Raw genomic sequence first — 23,829 nt, forward strand, 5'->3', positions numbered from 1 at the left:
TGAATTGGAGACTATTCAATGATTCACTAACTTAAATGTCCTTCCTATTATTCAAATTAGTGAACTTATCTGAATATTTTACAATAATTTATATATAAATAAAAATGATAAATTATCTATTTATGTTTTAGGATATTATATACCTATCAGAGATAACATAATTTATGACATCTTAGGTATCACTTAAAAAGGATCAAGGTTTTTTTTTCCTAGGATAATGGGATATCTAGTCCACTAGTGTCACCTATCATGAGATTATTATCATTATTTTTTTAAATTTCAATATATCTATTATCCCTAAGAGTTATGAATATCTTTTACTATTTAATGTAAAATTACTTATATCATATTCCAAGTAGTATTTTACTTCATAAATAATTATCATCTTAATAAAGCTAATGCTTTAAAAATGAGATTATGACAATGTGTTTATTTCTTTAGTTATCTCATACGTAAAATATGATTGATATATCTTAGAAGGATATGATGATGCTATATAAGATTTGATTACTAAACTTTTACATATATATATATATATATATATATATATATATATATATATATATATATATATGACATAATTATCTTATAAGATAAAAAATTATAAAACTAGATAGATTTAATATCATTAATAAAAACTTATTAAGAAGATTGAGGTACACGGTGATTAATAAAATATAGATTAGATTACTTAGAAAAATTAACCCTTTACTCGAGCCTATTTTAGATACATATATATATATATATGTGTGTATATATATATATATGTGTATATATATATATGTATATGTATATATATATATGTATATATATATATATATGTATATGTATATATATATGTATATGTATATATATATATCTATGTATATATATATATCTATGTATATATATATATACATATATATACATATACATATATATATATATATATACATATATATATATGGGTCAACGGATCCAATATTTTATATCAGTTTAATTGAATTATCTTGAGTTTTATCGGGATCCGATTTTAATTAAATTATAATATATTCCTTAACGTCTTGGATACTTGTTGATATATTTTTACTAATGCTCATTGCATTGTCGTATTTAACACGTCATCGATACGTGGGACACAACACTATTCATTGCATCCATTGATGGTCGCAGGCAAAAAAGTTGCATGGCTACTTCGTTCGTCCTTGTAAGAAGAGTACAAACTAAAATTGGGTTTATCGGTCACCGGCTCATTCACAAGAGTGTCTCACCTGTACCTGCCTTTGGTGGACGTTGTGGCCTTATATTTGCCTCCTCTCATGGCCAAGTGTTACGACAAAGCGATCGAGTGGGTGAGAAAGAAACCCGGAGAGATGAGGTCGAACAGGGCGGGCTTATGGACGTGGGGACTTGTTTACCTTGTTTGGTTCGTCCAAAGATTGAATGACCGCTTCGCTTCGCTTCGCTTCGTTCGTCCTTGTAAGAAGAGTACAAACCAAAAGCAACGGGGTTTATTTGCCTCCACCCCTCACTCTCTCAGAGAGGCCGAAGGAAAGGACTAATCCCGATCAAACCCCAACTTTAACATTCAACCAGAGAATTAATTGGTAGCCAAATCTTATTTCAATTGAGCTTGTTGTTATGCTAATAATGAGCTTGTTGTTATGCCAAACCATCCACAGGCCAATTAAATAAGCCTTTTAAGATTCGACTCGACCCAATCAAACCAAAGTTAAAAATTAATTCAATAATCTTCTTTTTTTTTTAAGTCAAAAGCAGTTTGCAAACTATTATTAAGAAAAAAAATTAAAAGTAAAGACAACATCAACAAATACATGACATAGAATTACAACATCAACTTCCATAATGTATTTAAATGTACTTAGTATGATACAATCGTCAGTTTTTGGGAAAACTTCTTATACATTATTCATACAAAAGTTTGCATAATGTATCCAGATGCATTTGATATGAAATATGGCATAATTACCGGTCTCTTTTGGATCCATCACAACTCTCTCTCTCTCTCTCTCTCTCTCTCTCATCTTTGACCATAAGAAACCAGTTTTACATGCTTGGTTTAACACTGAGACGAGTTGCCAGCTTCTGACTAAGAGACTTGTCACACTGTACTCCACAGGGAATAACGAGGATGTTAGCATGAAGAAGAAGAAGAAGAAGAACAAAAAGTAGGTCTCGACAAGAAAAGAACACGAGTGGGAAGCTAATCTGACCTGAGACCAATAAGAGATCCAGATACTGCGTATCTCATGGGTGACCTTGGGGTCAGATAGAGCCTCCACCCATCTGCGGATGAAGCGCTCTTGCCTGCCATGAACATTGGAATTCCACTCACGTAAAAATCCAGTGCATACTATATGCATCCTGCAAAACTGTAGTCTGGGGTACAGACCTGTCAGGAGAGAAAGAGCGGTATCTCTCTCCAGGCTGCTTGAAGTTGTTCTCCTTGCTAATCATGCACTGAATTCACCAAGCACAAAGAACATTAGATCTTAAGCTCCATCGGAACCTAGATGATTAGGATCACACTACTGACTCACTACACAATGTGTTGATTCTCTAGAGAGAGATGCAACTCACAAATATAGTAGAATTCATAACGATGCTTACACCACAAAAACTAGTTGCTATTATTACAGAAGCACGAGGTCTAGATCAAAGAGACTCACTTTCTCACGTTTGCCGGTAAGAACACGGGTTGGAATTGGGAACCTCTCGGCATGTCGAACAGGATCGTACCTTGATGGGAAGTAATCCACCTGAAAGAAACAGATATATGTTAATGAATGTCCCAAAAGTCAGAGATGAAGGTTGGAGCAATATGACACTACCTCTTCGTCCCTGTGCATGAAGTTCATGAACCCATCATAGTGGTTGTTGTGATGAGCACACTTGGGAGCATTCACCGGAAGCATCAGATAGTTGGGTCCGAGACGGTGCCTCTGGGTATCAGAGTAGGAGAAGATTCTGGTCTGAAGAAGCTTATCATCCGAGTAATAGACTCCAGGAACCACAAGTGCGGGGCAGAAGGCAAGCTGCTCGTTTTCTCCGAAGAAGTTGTCGATGTTCTTATTCAGGACCATGCGCCCAACCGGCTGAAGAGGAAAGATGTCTTCCGGCCATGTCTTGGTGACATCAAGTGGGTCAAAATCGAACCTATCCTCGTGATCAGGGTCCATGGTCTGGATGAATAGCTTCCACTCTGGATAGTTCCCAGCAGCGATGGAGTCATAGAGATCCTGGGTGGCATGGCTGTGGTTATTGCCTCCTACAATCACAGCCTCTTCCTCCAGCAAACTCTTGACTCCACATGTAGGTCTCCAGTGGAACTTAACGTAGGTAGCTTTCCCTTCCCTGCTGATGAGCGTGAAAGTATGGACACCAGAGCCATCCATGTGACGGTAGTTCAAAGGAACACCAATGTCATCAAAGAGAAAAGTGAACATGTGCAAGCTCTCCGGGTGGTGCGAGAAGAAGTCAAGGATCCTCCAGTTCTCCTGAATGTGGGACTTGGGGTTGGGTTTGAGAGCATGGACCATGTCAGGGAACTTCATCCCATCACGGACAAAAAACACTGGGAAATTGTTTCCCACCATATCGAAGTTACCCTGGAGCAAAGTAAATTTACAATAGTAAGCATTAGCATGATTCTAACTTCTGCATAGATTCATCCTACGAGTCCGCAGTCTGATATGAATGCCTGGTTTGTTACTTCAATATTGTATGTTAATGCATTTTGCATAAATTACTGGTTAAAGAGCAATGAATAATACTGCTACTGCCAAACTAGAATCATCTTAAGTCAGCTGGCAATCGAAGAACAAAGAATGCCAATCAGTAATCATATTAAGAAAAAAAAGGGTCTGGATCTTTAAAGAGTCAATTCTCATACCACCTATGAATGCCTTGAAAAAATGGAGCAACAGATGATTATATAAAATTGAACTAACATGCCAAGGAAAATTGGTTTATTCACTGTAGAAAACTGATAACATAAAACGATTAGAGGCATACTGGTCGGGTTTACCTCTCTAGTGTAGAATTTCACTGCAAAACCTCGGGGATCTCTCAATGTTTCAGGACTCCCACGCTCATGAATGACAGTTGAAAAGCGAACAATGACTGGGGTCTGCACCCCTGGAGCACGAAGGAAATCAGCACATGTTAGGCGAGAGACATCGTGAGTGACCTCAAAGAAGCCTTTGGCGCTAGCTCCTCTGGCATGGACAACACGTTCCGGAATGCGCTCTCGGTCAAACTGAGCAATCTTTTCCACGAGATGATAGTCTTCGAGGAGAATAGGTCCTTTTCAACAAGAAGACGACACAGTTGAGTCAAATATTACCAGCAATCACTGTATTTTGAGACTGATTTATGACAATAAAAATCTTGCTACTACTATGTGTGCAGAAAGCAAACAATTGTAAACAGTACATATCTAGACATCAGCTAATCCGCTAAAAAATTTACTTTGGATTCCACAACCATTCCAAGCACCAGACTCCATTAGATTCGATTGGCACCACTACATACATAGTTGCTGCAGGCTACTTATTATTACAGAGCGACCTTGCCGTCATATTAAATTTATTGTGAAATAACTTACGTCAAGCTTAACATATTGCGAGCCTTAAGAATGTTCAGATAAGCATTGATCTTGTCGGTCAGTCATGAGCTGATGATGCATTCAAATCACATAATGTTGAAATAAACTACACTGTATACAGTGTCAGGATGTCCTACAGGTTAAGCGCATCAGCAAACCTTCTTAACAGTGGATATCTAAATATCCTAATTTTATTTAAAAAAGAGTTGGGTAATTTTCTCCCTCATTCCATTAGACATCAAAATTTTCTTCCTGTCCATGTGGAACAATGTATAATTTGCTCCTTTTTTTGGGGGATGTTACATAACCAAGATATCATCGAGCTATAGTCAATAACCTCATCGATAAAACTGATATACTTATTAAAACTAAACAAACAGATTCATATTTTATATGCAGTATGCCATATGAATTTTAATAAATATCAAGAATAAAAGAGAATTATAGAAATCCTTGCATGCAATAGATGCCATTTATCTAAACAGAAAATAATCAGTTAATATGTAAATTAATAAATAGAATAATATATTCACACAAATTCAATCCTTGGTTGCTATGAGTTTTGAATTAGTTTTATTATTGCTTGGATGCCACAAACAATGATAACATAATATTAGAGAAAAGCTTTTAGCAGATGATCATGTTTATTTGTGGAAATAAAAGTTCCTAATATTACTGATATAAAATAATTTTCCAAATTTCAAAACATGAAATATGACTGGCAACAGAAATATTTGTCAAAGGATTAGCTCTACAAAAAAAATTATAATATTACTCCAAGAAACATGAACAATCAGCTGATTGTTAGAATTGCAATTATGACATCCTATACTAAGGTCCCTTGCATTTCCAAGACTGGTGGACTGTTCAGAAACAAATAACATATTTTCCATTGGTGATAACCACAAATCCATCACTGCATGAAGTTTCTTCATCGACTAACAAATTTCGGAAACACCATGTCTTCGAACTTGACAAACAAGTGGAACAGAGACCAACCAGATATAGTGGAAGGCTAACGGAGGCAACAAATGCAATCAATCAGGCAAGCAAAAGAACTCTTCAATTACCTCGGGATCCAACGGTGATAGAGGCGTTGTTGTTCCAAACGGGTGCCCCAGAGTTGGTGGTCCAGAAGGGCGAGTTGTAGTTGCTCGAGGGGCGGAACTGCAGCATATGAAACGCCGATTACGAGTGGGGCACGACAGAACCATCCAAATGTCAATTGAATCAAACAGGACAAAAACACAAGCTTTCGAAGCCGCAAGATCAAACAACAGAGACGAGGGCAAAAGAAACAACTTGGCGACAAGAAAAAGGAACCAAAATTTTCTATGGCATGAAGCGCAAAATCCAATCTTGAACAAAAGGAATCACGAAACAAGAGTAGAAATCAGGTGAAGGGTCGAAACCTCAGCGTCATCAGCATCGAATAAAGGGCAGGATAACTCCGGAATCGCGCCCGCAAATCAAGAAAATTGAAGAGTATTATCAGAGGAATCGGCTTGAGAGGCAAAAGGAATGCAAGACCAAACAATCCATCAACAAGAAGCAAAACAAGAGGGCCATGAAAAGAAACCCGTTCAACATCCAATCTTTCATCATCGACGGACAGAAAGAAAAACGCACCTTGTAGGGATCCATGCGAGAACACTCGATCGCTCTCTCTCGCTCTGTATCAGATTAGACCAACGAGACGGGCGAAAGCGTAGGCCACACGACTACCTTCGCCGGTGCTGGGGAAAGGCATGTATATATAGGCCACCGGTTGGCGCGTTTCATGTGGCCCTACTTGTCGACACGCGTCCCCACTTGACGGGAAAAGATTGCGTGTACTGTGTTCGCTTCTTGGAACATGAGATACCACAAAGCAAGTTACGGGCCTTGATTTCTTCTTGGACTGTTCTTATATGTTGCGTGCAGGATTGATCACTTGTGAGCAAACATATCGCCCCGTTTCTTCTACTCTAATCGTTAGATCGAGAGCTAAACCATCAATGATATATGCCGTAATGTTGGCTGTAAGAGGGCCGGCAGCTCAAGAGCCACAAAAGGCTTGAAGGATGAGGTATCCACCTCAACATTTTCCCTACTAATCCGTGCGTATTTTTTATGAACAGGAGTCACCGGTGGAGTCTTATCTCTTTAGGGCATTTCTACGACCATCTCTGTGCCACCGGTGAGTGTCTGACGCGTTGCATTCCAAGTGTCTCGTTAACCCTTGGATTGATTGTGTGCTCTTCGTTAAAGGGCACGTCGGTTTGTGGAGCAGATTCGAGGGATTTGGAGCCAACGATGGAGGGATGGGGGCAGTGTGGACGGCGTGCGTAGAGGGAAGAAGACAACACTTTCCGAAATGGTAAACCACAACAAGGTTAGCTTGAAGAGTTGTGGACGCCATTAATACTTCAAGAAATCAGCGAAAAAGAAAGAAAGAAAAAAAAAATCTTCTCGCTTCTACTGAAACAATCTTAAGCGTTTGATATATTTAGTTTCACCATGTGAAATGTTCGTGGCATCAAAGACTATGTCTCCTATATTAAAGCTTCATAAACACTTAATAGCGACTGATAGCCACAGAATTAAGTGTTCCATGAATTCTTTGTTCTTTTATATCCATAAAATCGCATTCTCCTTTCTCACTCTGTTCATTTTGCATCTTGGGTATGAATGGATGAGTTAACCAGAGTTATGCTACCTTACCTTAATTTGATCACCGCTTCTGGATTGCTGCATGATTGATTATAGTGACTGGTTGTCATTTTCCCACGTTTTTTTTCTTTTTCATAACTAAATAAGAAAAAGAGATAGGATAAAAATAAAATCTTTTTTCATGAGGGTTGTATAGTCCTCGATATATTATATAAATTATATTCAGAATGAATCACTCTTTTTCAAAAAATCTTCCAAGAATCAGTTTGGTTTTTTTTTTTTTTTTGTGTTTCTCTTGTAATGAACTTCTTATGTTTTTCTTATGAATCTCTTTATAATACTTTAATAAGTTTAATTCTAACATTCTTTCCAAACTTATTTCATTTAACATATCATGTTTCTTTTGAAGTTATTAAAATATTTTAAATTTGAGAGATTTTATAAATATATCGACCACTTATTCATTTGTGAAGTAGTTCTACTTTTTTGTTTTTGACATGATCTCTTATAAAATAAAATCTTGTATCAATATGCTTCAATCTTTCATGATAGACTGGATTCTTGGTTAAGACAATAAAATTTGTTATCAACATAAATCTTGGTTAACCTCTCCTATAACATATAAAGTTCCTAAAGTAATCTTCAAAGCGTAATATGACAAACATAAAAAGATTCTACTATATATTTTACTTCACAATTTGATAGAGCAACGATATATTATTTTTTTGAAGACAATGTGAATATAGTTTCACAAAAATAAAATACAAATCTAGTTATACTCTTCCTGTTTCCGGTCCAATTATTATCACTATATCTAAGCTCCATGATGAATAGTATATTTTATACTCAATTATCTCTTTAGTATATCATAAAATTCTTTTAGCGATATTTAAATGAGATATCTTAGGAGCTTCCATGTATCTACTTATTAAACTAACTCCAAATAATATATTAGGAGCTTCCAACTAAGCTTTTATAATAAGTTATTTAAGCTTCCAACTAAGCTTATATAAGATATTTAAATGAGATATCTTAGGAGCTTCCAACTAAGCTTTTATAATAAGTTGAATTAATGTATTTATCTTTATCTTCCTTTGTTAACATGGTGCCATATTCCATGAAAAATTCTTTAAGGTGTATTTGTAAGGTGATAATCTTCCATGAAAAATTCTTTAGAATATCCTTTGCATAATTTTCTTATGAGATAAAAAATTTCTTCATTATCTTGTATAACTTGAATATAAAGAAATAAGTCATTAGGATCAAGTCGATCATCTCAAACTCCTTATTCATAGAGTAATTAAAATATTTAATCATAGAACTATTATTGCTTATAAAAGTTAAATCATCTATATGCAGGCATATAAACAAGATATCTCTATCAGAGTTAAATTTCCTACCGAGAGTATATTCATATGGACATTTAAAAAAACTTGTTTGGATACAATAAGCATCTATTCGAGAATTTCATGCTTACAGAGCTTGTTTAAGCCCATAAAGATCTCTCTTTAATTTGTATCTGTTAGGATCGAGAGCACTAAGAGGGGGGGGGAGGGGGTGAATTAGTGCAGCGGAAATCTTTCAGCGATTAAAAACGAAAGCTGCGTTCGTTCGATAAAAACTATTTTGATGCAAAAGCCGATTCTAAGATTACTTATGATTAAGTGCAGTTTATGTCTAAACACAGTTTGCGTCTAAGCGCAGTTTACGAAGTTTGCGTTTAAATGCAGTTTGCGTCTAAATATAAATTGCGTCTAAGCGCAGTTTGCATCTAAGCGCAGTTTGCGTCTAAGCTCAGATTGCGTCTAAGCGTAGTTTGCGTCTAAATGCAGTTTGCGTCTAAATGCAGATTGCGTCTAAGCGCAGTTTGCATCTAAGCGCAGTTTGCGTCTAAGCTCAGATTGCGTCTAAGCACAGTTTGCGTCTAAGCGCAGATTGCGTCTAAGCGTAGTTTGCGTCTAAACACAGATTCAGAAAGATCTGAACTTAGACACTCGTTCGTAAAAGCGCAGAAGGCAGTTTGCAGTTATAAATGGAATCAAAACGTAAACGTAAACTGCAAAGAAACTCGTTCGTAAAAGCGCAGAAGACAGTTTGCAGTTATAAATAGAATCAAAACGTAAATGTAAACTGCAATGTAAAGATCGTACGAAAACACCGATTTACGTCTGAATGCAGATTCGGAAAGATCAAAACTTAGATACTTGTTCGTAAAAGCGCAGAGAGCAGTAGCTATGTAGGAGGTTTGCAGTAATGATAAAGTGCTCAAAATAAAAGCAAACCAGAGATTTAGAGTGGTTCGGTCAGTCTTGACCTACTCCACTTTTGGCTTCCTCCACCGACGAGGTCACCGACGTCAACTAGAGGCCTTCCTTCAATAGGTGAAGGCCAACTGCCCTTTTACAGTTTCACTCCTTTTGACGGGCTCAGGAGACAACCCTTACAGAACCTTTCTCTCCTCTCTTTACAACTCAAGACTTGAAGAACAGAAAGAGGAGAACTTTTGAACTTTACACAAATTTGAGCTCTTAGAATCACAGAAAAGATCAAGAATTCGGTGTAGTTCTGTCTCTTTTCAGTGCTGAATGGGTGGGGTATTTATAGGCCCCAACCCAGTTCAAATTTGGAGCTCAAAACGATCAAATCCCGGAATTTCGGGATCAGGCGGTTGCACCTCCTGACTGGGGCAGTTGCACCGCCTGGGAGAGCTCGAAGACTGAGCCTCTGGGTGGTGCCACCTCTGTCAGGGGCAGTTGCACCTCTCTGCCAGAGCTCGAAGACTGAGCTCAGGCGGTTGCACCGCCTGACTGGGGAGGTTGCACCGCCTGGCAGAGCTCGAAACTTGAGCTCTGGCGGTGCTACCTCTTGACAGAGGAGGTTGCACCGCCCAGTCTCGCTCGAAGACTGAGCCTTGGGCGGTTGCACCTCTTGGCTGGGGCTGTTGCACCGCCCAGTCTCGCTGGGAGACATAGCTTGGGCGGTTGCACCTCCCACAGCAACTTGGGTCCGAATGGGTTGAACCATTCGACCCAATTTGGGTTCTTCAGGGGCCCAATTGCCCCAGGATTAAGCTAATGGGATCACCTCCAATTTCTAACTTAATTAAAGTGCTAACTATGATTATTTCCTAAGACATATTATGCAGCTTGCTTCGGTGCGTCACTCGCTTCTTCCGGCGAGTTTCCGGCGAACTTCCGTCGATCATCCGATGAACCCTCGGTGATGCTCCTGCGGACTTCCGGCAAACTCCTGGACTGCGACGATCCACTTGGCAAGTTCCGACGAGCTCCTTTGGCAAGCTTTTGGACTTCTCGGATTTGTTCCCGCAGAACCTCCGACGATTGTCCGAACTTCCGTCGAGCTCTCGAACTCCCAACGTGATCATTGTCATGACTCCGGCGCAACTCCTGCTGCATGTCTTTCTTCCATCGTAGTTAATCCTGCACACTGAAAACAAAAACTTCGATCGAGACAATTAATCCTAAGCAATTAACCAAGTTGTCCGGCATGTCATTGGTCCCTCGACGCTTCGTCCGATTCTTCGGTGCATCGTCCTTTCCTGCAGCCTATTGCCCAATCGGCCTATTGACTCCGCAACTCCGATATCCTTGGCACAATACCCGCTCTTCGTGGCCCGATGCCCGAGTCCACGACCCGAAGCCTTCTGTCGATACGTCGACCGATCTACCGGCCCGACGTCCAATCTTCTGACATGTTTTTCCGGCACAACATGATTTTCCTGCTTTAATTGTATCATCCAGATCGAAGCATCCTGCGTCACTCAAAACGCAGATTAAATCATAAACATATATCAAGTAGTTTCATCATCAAAATACAAGATTCAACAATCTCCCCCTTTTTGATGATGACAACTACTTGATGACGGAGTTAACCTTAACTCCCGGAGTTTAAACAAACTCCCCCTATCAATATGCCATATTGATAGAAACTCTTAGATTCAAAAATCTAAGCAACATGTCATCATAATCGGAGTTAACCTTAACTCCCAGAGTTTAAACAAAACTCCCCCTATCAATATGCCATATTGATAGAAACTCTTGGATTCAAAAATCCAAGCAACATGTCATCATAAACTTATGCATAACATGTCATGTCATCAACATACTTCTCCCCCTTTGTCATCAACAAAAAGGAGAAGTACCGCAATCAAGTGTTTGTAATATAAGTTTAACTCATTGCATGAAAACATAATATCTATTGTTATCATCATGCAAGTTTGCTATCATTAAATGGTAAGATATCAACATGTAAAATTGCGATTCAAGTTCTTGATATCTTAACATGATATGACATTCATAGTACCTATTCATATGAATGCTGCTTTTGATATCTCATCATAATATGACATTCATAACATCTATTCATATTCTTCAAATATGACACTCATAGTATCAATTTATATATTTCTCCCCCTTTGTTATCAACAACAAGGAGAACGATATAAGCAAATTTTAAATATAAGTGCGATGCCATAAGTTGGTTCATGTCATTTTTCAACAGTGAGTGATAGGATACCAATTATGCAAACATCTCGAGGAAAACATGACATGGAGATAGCTTTTATTGCTTCTTCCTTTTTATTTGTTATCTTTTTTCATGAAGGAGGAAAGCCATATGTGAAGTTCAAATCGATAAGATATTAAAGCACACTTCATTTTTGCAAGGATTAAGATATGTAAGTGAGTCAAATCCTTGTATGTAAAAATATCTTCTTTTATAAGAGGGAATCATCAAATATGTTTCTCGAAAAATATTTTTCACATGATAAGTGCATTTGCTAGATGATTCCATATGTCAAAAATCAATGATGTGAATTAAACTTGATATGACATATGTTTGTTAAGTTTGGAAGAGGATAATGTATCAAGAAAATCCAATTTTAGGATCAAGAAAATCCGAAAATGAAATTTGACACTTTCATACATTCGAACAGGGTTTTACTAGAGATATTCAATTACAATCATGAAGGTAAAACATGCTTATTATCATGGAAATTTTTGTATTCAAGCACATAATTTCCAACATGTAATCATGGCAAGTAATTGTGTAAAATCATTATGGCAATCAAGTGATTTGATCATTCAATCAAAAAAGTCCGAAAAATAATTTTAACACGTTTAATCATTCGGACATATTTTTGCCATAGTTTTTCAAATATAATCATGAAGATAAGGCATGCTCATCATCATGGTAGTATGATAGCAAGTTTACTATATACAAGCTAGTAAAAAATTTTAAGGCCCGCAAGCTAGCAATTTTGAGATGTTCAAGAAGGCAACTCTTGCTTCTTGAGATAGGCAAGATATCATTCCTTGGTGATGTTCAATATAGCTAAGTTCTACATCATGCAAGCTAGTGAATTTTATAACATTTTAGAACATGCATAATCACCAAAGCATCATAAATTTTAATGATATGCAAAATTACAAATTTTGCATGATTGCATTTGTGTGTCTTGAGATTTGCAAGATAGCACTTCTTGGTGATGTTCAAGATAGCAATTTCTTCTCTTTTGAGAAGTGCAATTTTTGCTTTCTTCTTGAATTGTGCAAGCTAGCTATCTCCCCTTTTGTCATTGTCAAAAAGAAGGGAAAAACCCTTTACATCAATTTTTAAATCATGACAAAGGTTAGTAATCATTCTTATTTGTGCATCATTATAGTTTCAATGCACAAATTCATTAACATTACATTTCATTTTTTTATGCATGATACCGAAAAATCAATCATTATCATGAGCATATAAAACATGATATTCAAGCATTCATGATATATCATTTTGGCAACATGATCATAGATATTCAAACGATGGTATCTAAATGTCAGAATTCATTAAATCCTATTATGCATGATCATTAACTCCTCATTTGTATTTCATGCATTATTTCATTTCATCTCATAAGGAATATCAAGAAGAGTTATTGGATGATGAGATAAATATTTTATGAATACACGGAATTGTATAAAAATTATATCATAAGTGTTTCATGTATTCATATTATCACAGGAAGCATATTATCATTTTTAAGATTCATAACATGAATAACGTTATTACTATTTCATCAAAATCAATTTCGAGATTCACACAATATCATGAAATCATTAATCTCGATAAGATGGGAAAAGCATTTTCTTTTTAAGTGATTCTTTTAACACATCATGAAAAACTCATTCATAATTCAAGTGACTTACAAGATATCATAAATGAATTTATCACTTGTATTTCATCAAAATCGAGAACTCTAGAGATAGAAAATGATTGAAGCATTTAACATGATTGAAGCATGATTCATATTTAAAGTGTATCTTATGTCGTAAATATGAATCAAGCATATGTCAAATCTGAAATCATCCTCAAAATTACACTCAATAAATTCATATATGACAAGCATAGATTTATTGAAAAATCAATAAGATAGAGGATTACATTTCAAGTGTTCATCAATTGTAGCATTTCATCACATGGTAAGATATCAATGTGTAAAATTACGATACAAGTTCTTGACATCTTAACGCATGATGCAAACATGGCATAATGCAAATTTGGCAATCATAGCATCAATTCATATAAGCATTCCAAATATGGTAATCATTTCAATTCATATATCTCTTGATGATGCAAGCATGGGATAATCATAGCATAGTATTTATAGCATGATTTCATAAGGTATTTTTAATCAAAATCATTTTGTTTATCATAAACGTGCAATTTTTATGATTATTTTCAAAATTACTAGAATGATAAGCATGATTCCTAATTGTTTGTATTTTCATTAAACATGCAATTTTCAAGAAAAATAAATAAAAAAGAAAAATACTTTATGAAAAGCATCATGTAATTTCAAAGTAAATTAAAGGCATTTTGATTACCTCATCGTCGAAAGGCGTAAAGGCGTAGTTTGCCACCTCGCCTTTGTTGATTTTCTCCTCGTCTTCGGAGGAGCTCGATTCATCCCAAATTTTGTTCTTCTTCTTGTGTTCAAAGCAAGTAGTTCCTTCTTTTTACTTTTTAATTTTTGTTTCATTTGTAGTTTAAGTTCACAATCACTTGAGCTTATGCTCGAGTGGTCTTCAAATGTTCTATGTCCCAAATCCTTCCTGTTCTTTGGAAGGTGGTTCTCAAGTTCTTCACGTGCATTGCACGTCATTTCATATGTGATCAATGAACCAATTAGTTCTTCAAGTGGAAAAATATTTAAATCTTTTGATTCTTGTAAAGCCGTTACTTTTGAATCCCACTTCTTAGAAAGAGAACGCAAAATCTTGTTTACGAGTTCAAAATCCGAAAAACATTTTCCAAGAGCTCTTAAACTATTGACGACATCCGTGAAACGGGTGTACATGTCGCCTATAGTCTCGCTTGGTTGCATTCGAAAAAGCTCAAAATCATGCAATAAAATGTGAACTTTCGAGTCTTTGACTCTACTAGTTCCCTCGTGCGTGATTTCAAGTGTTCGCCAAATGTCAAAAGCTGTTTCGCACGTAGAAATCCGATTGAACTCATTTTTGTCTAAAGCGCAAAATAAGGCATTTATAGCCTTTGCGTTTAAAGAAAAATAATTCTTCTCCAAATCCGACCATTCGTTAATCGGTTTAGAGGGAAGTTGAAAATCGTTTTCAACGATATTCCATAAATCCAAATTCATAGAAATCAAGAAAACTCTCATTCGAGTTTTCCAATAAGTGTATTCCAATCCGTTAAACAACGGTGGACGAAAGACCGATAAGCCCTCTTGAAAGCCATGAAGAGCCATTTCTCTTGGGTGTAAATCCGAAATGAGAAATACTGGGCTCTGATACCAATTGTTAGGATCGAGAGCACTAAGAGGGGGGGGGGGGTGAATTAGTGCAGCGGAAATCTTTCAGCGATTAAAAACGAAAGCTGCGTTCGTTCGATAAAAACTATTTTGATGCAAAAGCCAATTCTAAGATTACTTATGATTAAGTGCAGTTTATGTCTAAACACAGTTTGTGTCTAAGCGCAGTTTGCATCTAAGCGCAGTTTGCATCTAAGCTCAGATTGCGTCTAAGCGCAGTTTGCGTCTAAAAGCAGTTTGCGTCTAAATGCAGATTGCATCTAAGCGCAGTTTGCATCTAAGCGCAGTTTGCGTCTAAGCTCAGATTGCGTCTACACGCAAACAAGCGCAGTTTGCGTCTAAGCGCAGATTGCGTCTAAGCGCAGTTTGCGTCTAAACACAGATTCAGAAAGATATGAACTTAGACACTCATTGGTAAAAGCACAGAAGGCAGTTTGCAGTTATAAATGGAATCAAAACGTAAACGTAAACTGCAAAGAAACTCGTTCGTAAAAGCGCAGAAGACAGTTTGCAGTTATAAATAGAATCAAAACGTAAATGTAAACTGCAATGTAAAGATCGTACGAAAACACCGATTTACGTCTGAATGCAGATTCGGAAAGATAAGAACTTAGATACTTGTTCGTAAAAGCGCAGAGAGCAATAGCTATGTAGGAGGTTTGCAGTAATGATAAAATGCTCAAAATAAAAGCAAACTAGAGATTTAGAGTGGTTCGGTCAGTCTTGACCTACTCCACTTTTGGCTTCCTCCACCGATGAGGTCACCGACGTCAACTAGAGGCCTTCCTTCAATAGGCGAAGGCCAATTGCCCTTTTATAGTTTCACTCCTTTTGACGGGCTCAGGAGACAACCCTTACAGAACCTTTCTCTCCTCTCTTTACAACTCAAGACTTGAAGAACAGAAAGAGGAGAACTTTTGAACTTTACACAAATTTGAGCTCTTAGAATCACAGAAAAGATCAAGAATTCGGTGTAGGTCTGTCTCTTTTCAGTGCTGAATGGGTGGGGTATTTATAGGCCCCAACCCAGTTCAAATTTGGAGCTCAAAACGATCAAATCCCGGAATTCCGGGATCAGGCGGTTGCACCTCCTGACTGGGGCGGTTGCACCGCCTGGCAGAGCTCGAAGACTGAGCCTCTGGGCGGTGCCACCTCTGTCAGGGGCGGTTGCGCCTCTCTGCCAGAGCTCGAAGACTGAGCTCAGGCAGTTGCACCGCCTGACTGGGGAGGTTGCACCACTTGGCAAAGCTCGAAACTTGAGCTCTGGCGATGCTACCTCCTGACAGAGGAGGTTGCACCGCCCAGTCTCGCTCGAAGACTGAGCCCTGGGCGGTTGCACCTCTTGGTTGGGGCGGTTGCACCGCCCAGTCTCGCTGGGAGACATAGCCTGGGCGGTGCTACCTCCCTGCCTGGGCGGTTGCACCTCCCACAGCAACCTGGGTCCGAATGGGTTGAACCATTCGACCCAATTTGGGGTCTTCAGGGGCCCAATTGCCCCAGGATTAAGCTAATGGGATCACCTCCCATTTCTAACTTAATCAAAGTGCTAACTACGATTATTTCCTAAGACATATTCTGCAGCTTGCTTCGGTGCGTCACTCGCTTCTTCCGGCGAGTTTCCGGCGAACTTCCATCGATCATCCGATGAACCCTCGGTGATGCTCCTGCGGACTTCTGGCAAACTCCTGGACTGCGACGATCCACTTGGCAAGTTCCGACGAGCTCCTTTGGCAAGCTTCTGGACTTCTCGGATTTGTTCCCGCAGAACCTCCGACGATTGTCCGAACTTCCGTCGAGCTCTCGAACTCCCAACGTGATCATTGTCATGACTCCGGCGCAACTCCTGCTGCATGTCTTTCTTCCATCGTAGTTAATCCTGCACACTGAAAACAAAAACTTCGATCGAGACAATTAATCCTAAGCAATTAACCAAGTTGTCCGGCATGTCATTGGTCCCTCGACGCTTCGTCTGATTCTTCGGCGCATCGTCCTTTCCTGCAGCCTATTGCCCAATCGGCCTGTTGACTCCACAACTCCGATATCCTTGGCACAATACCCGCTCTTCTTGGCCCGATGCCCGAGTCCACGACCCGAAGCCTTCTGTCGATACGTCGACCGATCCACCGGCCTGACGTCCAATCTTCTGACATGTTCTTCCGGCACAATATGATTTTCCTGCTTTAATTGTCTCATCCAGATCGAAACATCCTGCGTCACTCAAAACGCGGATTAAATCATAAACATATATCAAGTAGTTTCATCATCAAAATACGAGATTCAACAGTATCCTTTGTCTTTTTATTCATGAAAATAAAACAAAGGGGTAGTTGAACATATACCTCTTTTTTAAGAACTCTATTAAGAAATACTGATTTGACATCCATTTGTAAAATTTTTCATTTCACATGAGCTGCTAAGAAAATAAGTAATCTTATTTTCTCTAATCAAACAACTAGTGTGAATACTTTTTTATAGTCGATCTTGTATTGCTATTTATATCCCTTTACAACTAATCATGTCTTATATTTCTCCACCTCCCTTTATGTATTTTTTTTTTGAAGATATGCTTAACACCGATCGCTTGGTGGTCTTCTAGAAGTGTAGTAAGCTCACATGTATGATTTTTGTTAATAGCATGAATCTCCTCGTTTATAGCTTGTCACCATTTTTTTTTCTCTAGAAGCTTCTTTGAAGATTAATAGATCATATCATGTAAAAAGATAAAAAAAAAAGATCCTTCGAGTCATATCATATAGCTCTTGAATCATTCTTGTCTTTATTACAATTGGACTCTTTGAATCATATGACTTAGCCGATCTAGGTGATGATTCAAGCAAAGACTTTTTAGTGCTTGCTCATATTATATCATCTTATTTTGAAGCCATAGCTTTCTTATGCTACTCATCACTTTTCCAATTTCAAATCTGTTGTTAATCAAACTCAACATCTCTTAACGACATAACTTTATTTATGATAGGATTATAGAGATTGTAACTACTAAAATTCTTAGCATAACCTAACAAGATACATTTTTTGACTTTTATCCTCAAGTTTTGTTCTCTTTTCTTCTGGTATCTTGGCAAATATAATACTTTTAAAGATTCTCAAATGATCGACTCTTGGTTTCTGTAAGCTCCATACTTCTTCTAGTATAACATTACTAATTCGTCTTGTTGGAAACCTGTTAAGAAAATAAACTGCATAAGTAACAATATCTCCTCAAAATTCTTTAGGAATTCTTCTTTCCTTTAACATGTATCAGACCATATTAAATATTGTCATATTTTTTCTTTCTAAGATACTATTTTGTTGAGGTATGTATGTCATAGTAAATTGATGTAAAATTTTATTATTTTTAGAAAAAAAATTAAATTCATTTGATATATATTCACCACTCCTATCTCCTATCTATTCTTAAATATTTAATCTTATAATCACTTTGTCTTCAACTAAATCCTTAAATTTTTTGAATTTGATTAAAACTTCTTTCTTCTTCTTTAACATATAAGCCTAATTTTTGGCACTATGATTATTAGTAAAGATAAGAAAATACTTGCTTTATACAAGTGATACTAGATTGATAGGGCCATAAACATATGAGTGCACTAGATAAGTCGCTCTTTTTGTTCTTCTTAATTTGAAATACTTTTTTTCTTGCTTGCTTATGACACATATTTCACATAACTTTGATGGATGATTAATTCCTGGCATTCCTATCACCATATTAAACTTCTCTAGAAGTTTTAAAACTTCAAAATTTAAGTAAGTATATAGAAACATCCTCAATATCAATCATAAAATAATTTAACTGATAAAAAAATATATAAATGCAAAGAAAATATTTTGTTCTTCACCATTTTCACATATGAGATTAATGTTTTCACCATTTTTACATATGAGATTAATATTTTATTCGAATTGAAAGAATTATATCTTTAATCTCAATATCATAACCTTTTTCAAGTAACTATCCTAAGCTCAGAATATTATTTTTCATATTATGAATATAATAAACATATGAAATGTATAATTCTTTGCTATTATTAAGTTCAAGAAAATTTTTTATCTTTGCCTCTTATTGGTATTTGAGACAGATCACCAAATGTAATGTTCTCGGAATAATTTATATCTAAGAAAATAGTTCTTTGATGCTACACATGTGATTTGAAGCTCCCGTATCTAGATATCATGTCATAAACAGATCTCTCTTTAAATTATCATAAGTCATTAGCAAAACTTGATTTTTTTTTCTTTCTCAACAAAATTTGCCTTATCATCTTGATTGTTAGGATTATAATTGTTAGGATCAAGAGCGCACTAAGAGGGTGGGGTGAATTAGTGCAGCGGAAAACTTTTGCTAGTTCAAAAACTTATTTCGATTAAAGTCAATTCAACAAGAATGGTTTCAACTTAATCCCTTTTTAGAATAACTTTAAACTTGAAACCTTTCATGAAATACCAAGAGAAGACTAAGGTGATTTGCAGCAACTGAAAAACATCAGCAACTGAAAAACCTTTCAGTTGTGTGATTTGCAGCAAATCACACAACTGAAAAATGTCAGTTTCGTAAAGCTTTCGTACAAGTAAAACAGATTTCAAAAAATGTTTACGTCAAAGTGTAAGTAGACGTAGTTAAGCATAGTAAAGAGGAGAGACAATTTGCTTATAAAGGAAAGATGATCAAAGTAAATGTAAACCGAGATTTTAGAGTGGTTCGATCAACGTGATCTACATCCACTATTGGCTTCCTCCTCCGACGAGATCACCGGCGTCCACTAGAGGCCTTCCTTCAATAGGCGAAGGCCAACCACCATTTTATAGTTTTTCTCCTTTTGACGGGCTTAGGAGACAACCCTTACTTTTTATTCCTCTCTTGAATGATCTCAACACTTAGAAGAAAGGAGGAGAACTCTAGCTTTTACAATACTTTAAGGCCTCAAAGACTCAAGATTAAAGCAAGTTTTTTGTTGCCCTTTCATGCAGGAAAGGGTGGGGTTTATATAGGCCTTAATGAGTTTGAAAATGAAGCCTAAAAGTGTTTATTCCCAGATTTTCGGGGTCATAACGGTACTATCGCTATTACTGGGCAGTACTACCGCCTGTCATTGGACACTGAGCGATACTACTACTTAGTCTGGGCGGTACTACCGCCTAACAACGCTCGAAGACTAAGCGCAGGCGGTACCACCGCTGACAGCAATAACTGCCGACGATACCACCACTTGACAAGGGCAGTACTACCGCCTATAATCCCTGGGAGATCGAGTCTCTTGGGCGGTGCCATCGCCGGCCATGAATTATGGATTTGAATGAGCTGTTTCATTCGGCCCAATTTGGGTCTATTAAAGGCCCAATTGGCCTCTAATTAAGTTTGTGGGATTACCTCCCAATCCTAACTTAATCTAAACTCTAACTACGATAATTAAGACATCATTACTGCAATTTATGTTCCGGTGCGTTAATCGCTCTTCCGGCGAGCTTCCGGTGAACTTCCGACAAACATCCGATGAACCTTCGGTGATGCTCCGGCAAACTCCCGGCAAGCTCTTGGACTTCGCGACGATCTTCTTGGCGAGTTCCGACGAGCTTCTTTGGCAAGCTCCTAGACTTCTCGGATGGTTCCCGTAGAACTTCCGACAAATGTCCAGACTTCCGACGAACTCTCGAACTCCCAACATGATCTTGGTCTTGACTCCGGCTCAACACCTGCTGTATGTCTTGCTGCCATCGTAGTTAATCCTGCACACTTTTCTCAATATATAGATTAGATAAACAAATGACAATTGACTTCATCATTAAAATCCGAGATTCAACAATAATGATATTTAAATGAGTAGTGTCTGTACCTTTTGCAAACATAGTATTATAAGTCAGACTTTTTAAAATTTTTATCTTGTGCACAGCCTTGTCCACATTATCAACTATAACCTCGATCTCTTTGGCTAGAGTTTTTCCATCACCTTTATTGTTTTGAGATTCTTGATTGGTTCTATCACTCTTCCTCTTTAAGATTTTCATTAACCTTTGAAAATTTTAAAAAGTAAGCTTAGTTTGTAGTGCCTCTATAGATTTTTGTTATCATCTTTTTATAAGCTTTTGTTCATGAACTTGAAGAAAACCCATTATTTATTCTAAAAATATTTGTTTCAAATATTTAGACTCTTTAGTTACTATAGTAGTAAAATCAAACTTTGGATCTAGAGATTTTAGTATATTTTTATATTACTCTTTGATCACTTATTTGTTCACGATTTTATCTCATTTGATGAATAATAGAAATAATTTTTAAGAAGTAATCAGAAATAGATTCAGAAGTATCTTGTTGTAATTTTTTAAACTCATCTCTTAAAACTTATAAACAAAGGTTTTTTACTTTATCCATACTACCAAATACTTTTTAAAGTATTTTCCAAGCCTTTTAAAGTATTTACTAGAGCGATAATCTTGAATATTGTATCATTAAGCCTTTAATAGATTATGGATATAGCTTTTTTCTCTTTTTTCTCCTTCTGTTGGACTTAGGTTCAACAAATCTATTTTCTACAAACTTCTATATATCTTAGGAGCCTAAGATAATATTTATTTGGATGCTTCGTGTAGCATAATTTCTTTTATTAATATAAGGATTTGGAGTTAGGATGGTACTAGGAGAAGAGGCGATAGTTTCTATCACATAAATGAAGAGTATGATATGGACAAAATGTTTTATGTTTCTCTCAAAACTTTCTTTTATGTTTATCTCAAAACTTTCTATAATTTCAAAAACTCTATATGTTTTATGATCAAACATATGGGGTTTATATAGTCCCCGTAAATACATTATATTAATTATATTTAAAATAAATTATTTATTTTTTTTAAATTCTTTCGAGAATCAATAGTCAATTTGGTTTGTCTCTACGTGTTTCTCCTTGATATAATGAATCTCTTTTTTGATACAATATAATTTTTAATGATATCTTAATAAGTTTAATTCCTACCGTTCAATCTTTGCATCAGCTAACTTATTATCAATGGTTTGTATTGCAAAAGTGGAACTTTCTTGTGGCACCTAAGTCCACCTTTAAGTTTTATGTCCGACTTGCCTTGCTTATATCAGAAACTAACTTGGAAAGATTAGGAGGCAACAATCTTTACCTCAGGTTACCAAGTGACAATAATGTAGTTTCCTGTACTCGATACTGACTTTTGAGACTTGCATGAAATAGAAAGCTCATTTGGGGGGCCACCAAAAAAGAGTAGCTCTTTTTTCTTTGCTTTATCCAACTAGACTGAGCCAGAATCCTGATAAATGTTCAACTTGTACGATGATTCTGCAATTATATAGCACCATGCTTTTATTGATTTCCTATATAGGTAGTTTTCTGAATATTTCGAGTGGATCCACATCCACCATGAGCCTTCGCCAGCAAAGGTTTGATTGTGAGTTAGGGAGAGTGCCCGTCATGGACAGATCAAACAGTAATGTGTGCTTTACATGTTTGGAGGACAGAAAAACAATAGTTGGTGTTTGTGCTTTGGTTCTTTTGTATACTTATGGTATACACTTTTTTCTGTTTAGGTGACATGAAATATAACCTACAGAATGTTTATTATTAGTATGATTAATATTCCCCAACTCACCTGACTTCCTGCTCGTCCACCATTACAGAAAGGCTTTTGTGGTATCTTGAATGGAAAACCAAGGTTGAAAAGTAGCTACGCTATCAAATATCTGTAGCATGGGCCTTCTGGAGAAACATATTACCAAATAGAACCTAATCTTGGCAATAAAAGGTGGGATAATTACACCAAAATACATCATCTAATCTCATTAGTCAAGTGTGTCGTATAGCATCTCAATAAAAGGTGGGTTCTCTTGCTCACTTGTGTTGAAAGTCACAGATCTCATAACTGTGTTGTCAATGATAAATTATTCTGTATAAATATTTTACAATGCATGTTATCTTCACCTGCTGTGATGCAGATTTAACTCTCTCTAGTTCGGTAAAAGGAACATAATTGATTGTGCAGTCATAGAAAAATTGTTCTCCATCGGTATTATAATTGAGTCTCGGCTTGCACCACAACAGATGTTGAATCTGGACGAATCAGATAGCTACTACTTGATCTTTGTTGTCAAGTCCATGCACACCGTTGGTGTTTTTCGTGTTCCAGCAGTTGTCTAGCAATTATCAAGCAGCAGAGTTTTAAATATGGAGCATGCTTTTCCTGTATTTTTATTTCTTTAGAGGAAGCATCTGTTCAAAATATCAGGAAACATGAAGCATCTTCGGCACCTTCATTTATCAGCATTTTGGTACTTGATCTGGTAAGCTTTCCAAAACATAGCACCACATATTCCATATGCAACGCCAAAGTTTTAGAAATGCACTAGTTTTGCTGATTTTTCTTCCTAATATTCTCTCAGGTCATCGTCATGAACAAGATCTTGCCAACCATCAGCTGTAGCTGCATCTTATTCACAGACACAACTTCATAATCCTAGATCTTGCAGAACAATGATGCCTTATCATTACTATGTTTGTTACTATACAATATTTATAAGTGTACTCTGTCCGTATATACATACTTATTTAGTGATGGTTAAGTCAAAATTTGTCCATTATATCTTATGGGCAGTAAATATAAAAGCAATTCTTTCGAGTGGATCCAATTAAATCTTTCATTCACCTGCATCTGTTTGTTGATAATGTTTTCTAGCAAGTTTACCGTTCAGATAAGAAAAGGCCAA

The 23,829-nt window shown here is 36.7% G+C and overlaps 1 protein-coding gene and 1 long non-coding RNA gene across 2 annotated transcripts; one reads left to right on the plus strand and one right to left on the minus strand.

Moving 5' to 3' along the window:
* Window positions 1-1,820: 1,820 nt before the first annotated feature.
* Window positions 1,821-6,446, minus strand: LOC103985111 (catalase isozyme 2). The gene is made up of 8 exons (XM_009402721.3): window positions 6,236-6,446; window positions 5,677-5,773; window positions 4,028-4,305; window positions 2,832-3,608; window positions 2,670-2,759; window positions 2,393-2,460; window positions 2,214-2,307; window positions 1,821-2,106 (listed from the first exon to the last, which is right to left on the minus strand). The coding sequence occupies exons 1-8, from the start codon at window positions 6,248-6,250 to the stop codon at window positions 2,047-2,049; spliced, it is 1,479 nt and encodes a 492-aa protein (XP_009400996.1). The 5' UTR covers window positions 6,251-6,446; the 3' UTR covers window positions 1,821-2,046.
* Window positions 6,447-6,536: 90 nt separating this feature from the next.
* LOC135612536 (uncharacterized) lies at window positions 6,537-23,631 on the plus strand. Its single transcript, XR_010486992.1, has 4 exons — window positions 6,537-6,785; window positions 6,857-6,980; window positions 23,168-23,406; window positions 23,506-23,631. It is a non-coding gene; the product is annotated as an uncharacterized LOC135612536 (long non-coding RNA).
* Window positions 23,632-23,829: the final 198 nt, after the last annotated feature.

This window comes from Musa acuminata, chromosome BXJ2-5, assembly GCF_036884655.1.
Source record: "Musa acuminata AAA Group cultivar baxijiao chromosome BXJ2-5, Cavendish_Baxijiao_AAA, whole genome shotgun sequence".
Classification (NCBI taxonomy): Eukaryota; Viridiplantae; Streptophyta; class Magnoliopsida; order Zingiberales; family Musaceae; genus Musa; species Musa acuminata.

Coding starts and splice junctions, on each gene's coding strand:
- LOC103985111 (XM_009402721.3), bottom strand. Junction 2,461..2,669: donor TTACCGGCAAACGTGAGAAA/GTGAGTCTCTTT, acceptor TGGTGAATTCAG/TGCATGATTAGCAAGGAGAA. Junction 2,308..2,392: donor CGCTCTTTCTCTCCTGACAG/GTCTGTACCCCA, acceptor TGTTCATGGCAG/GCAAGAGCGCTTCATCCGCA.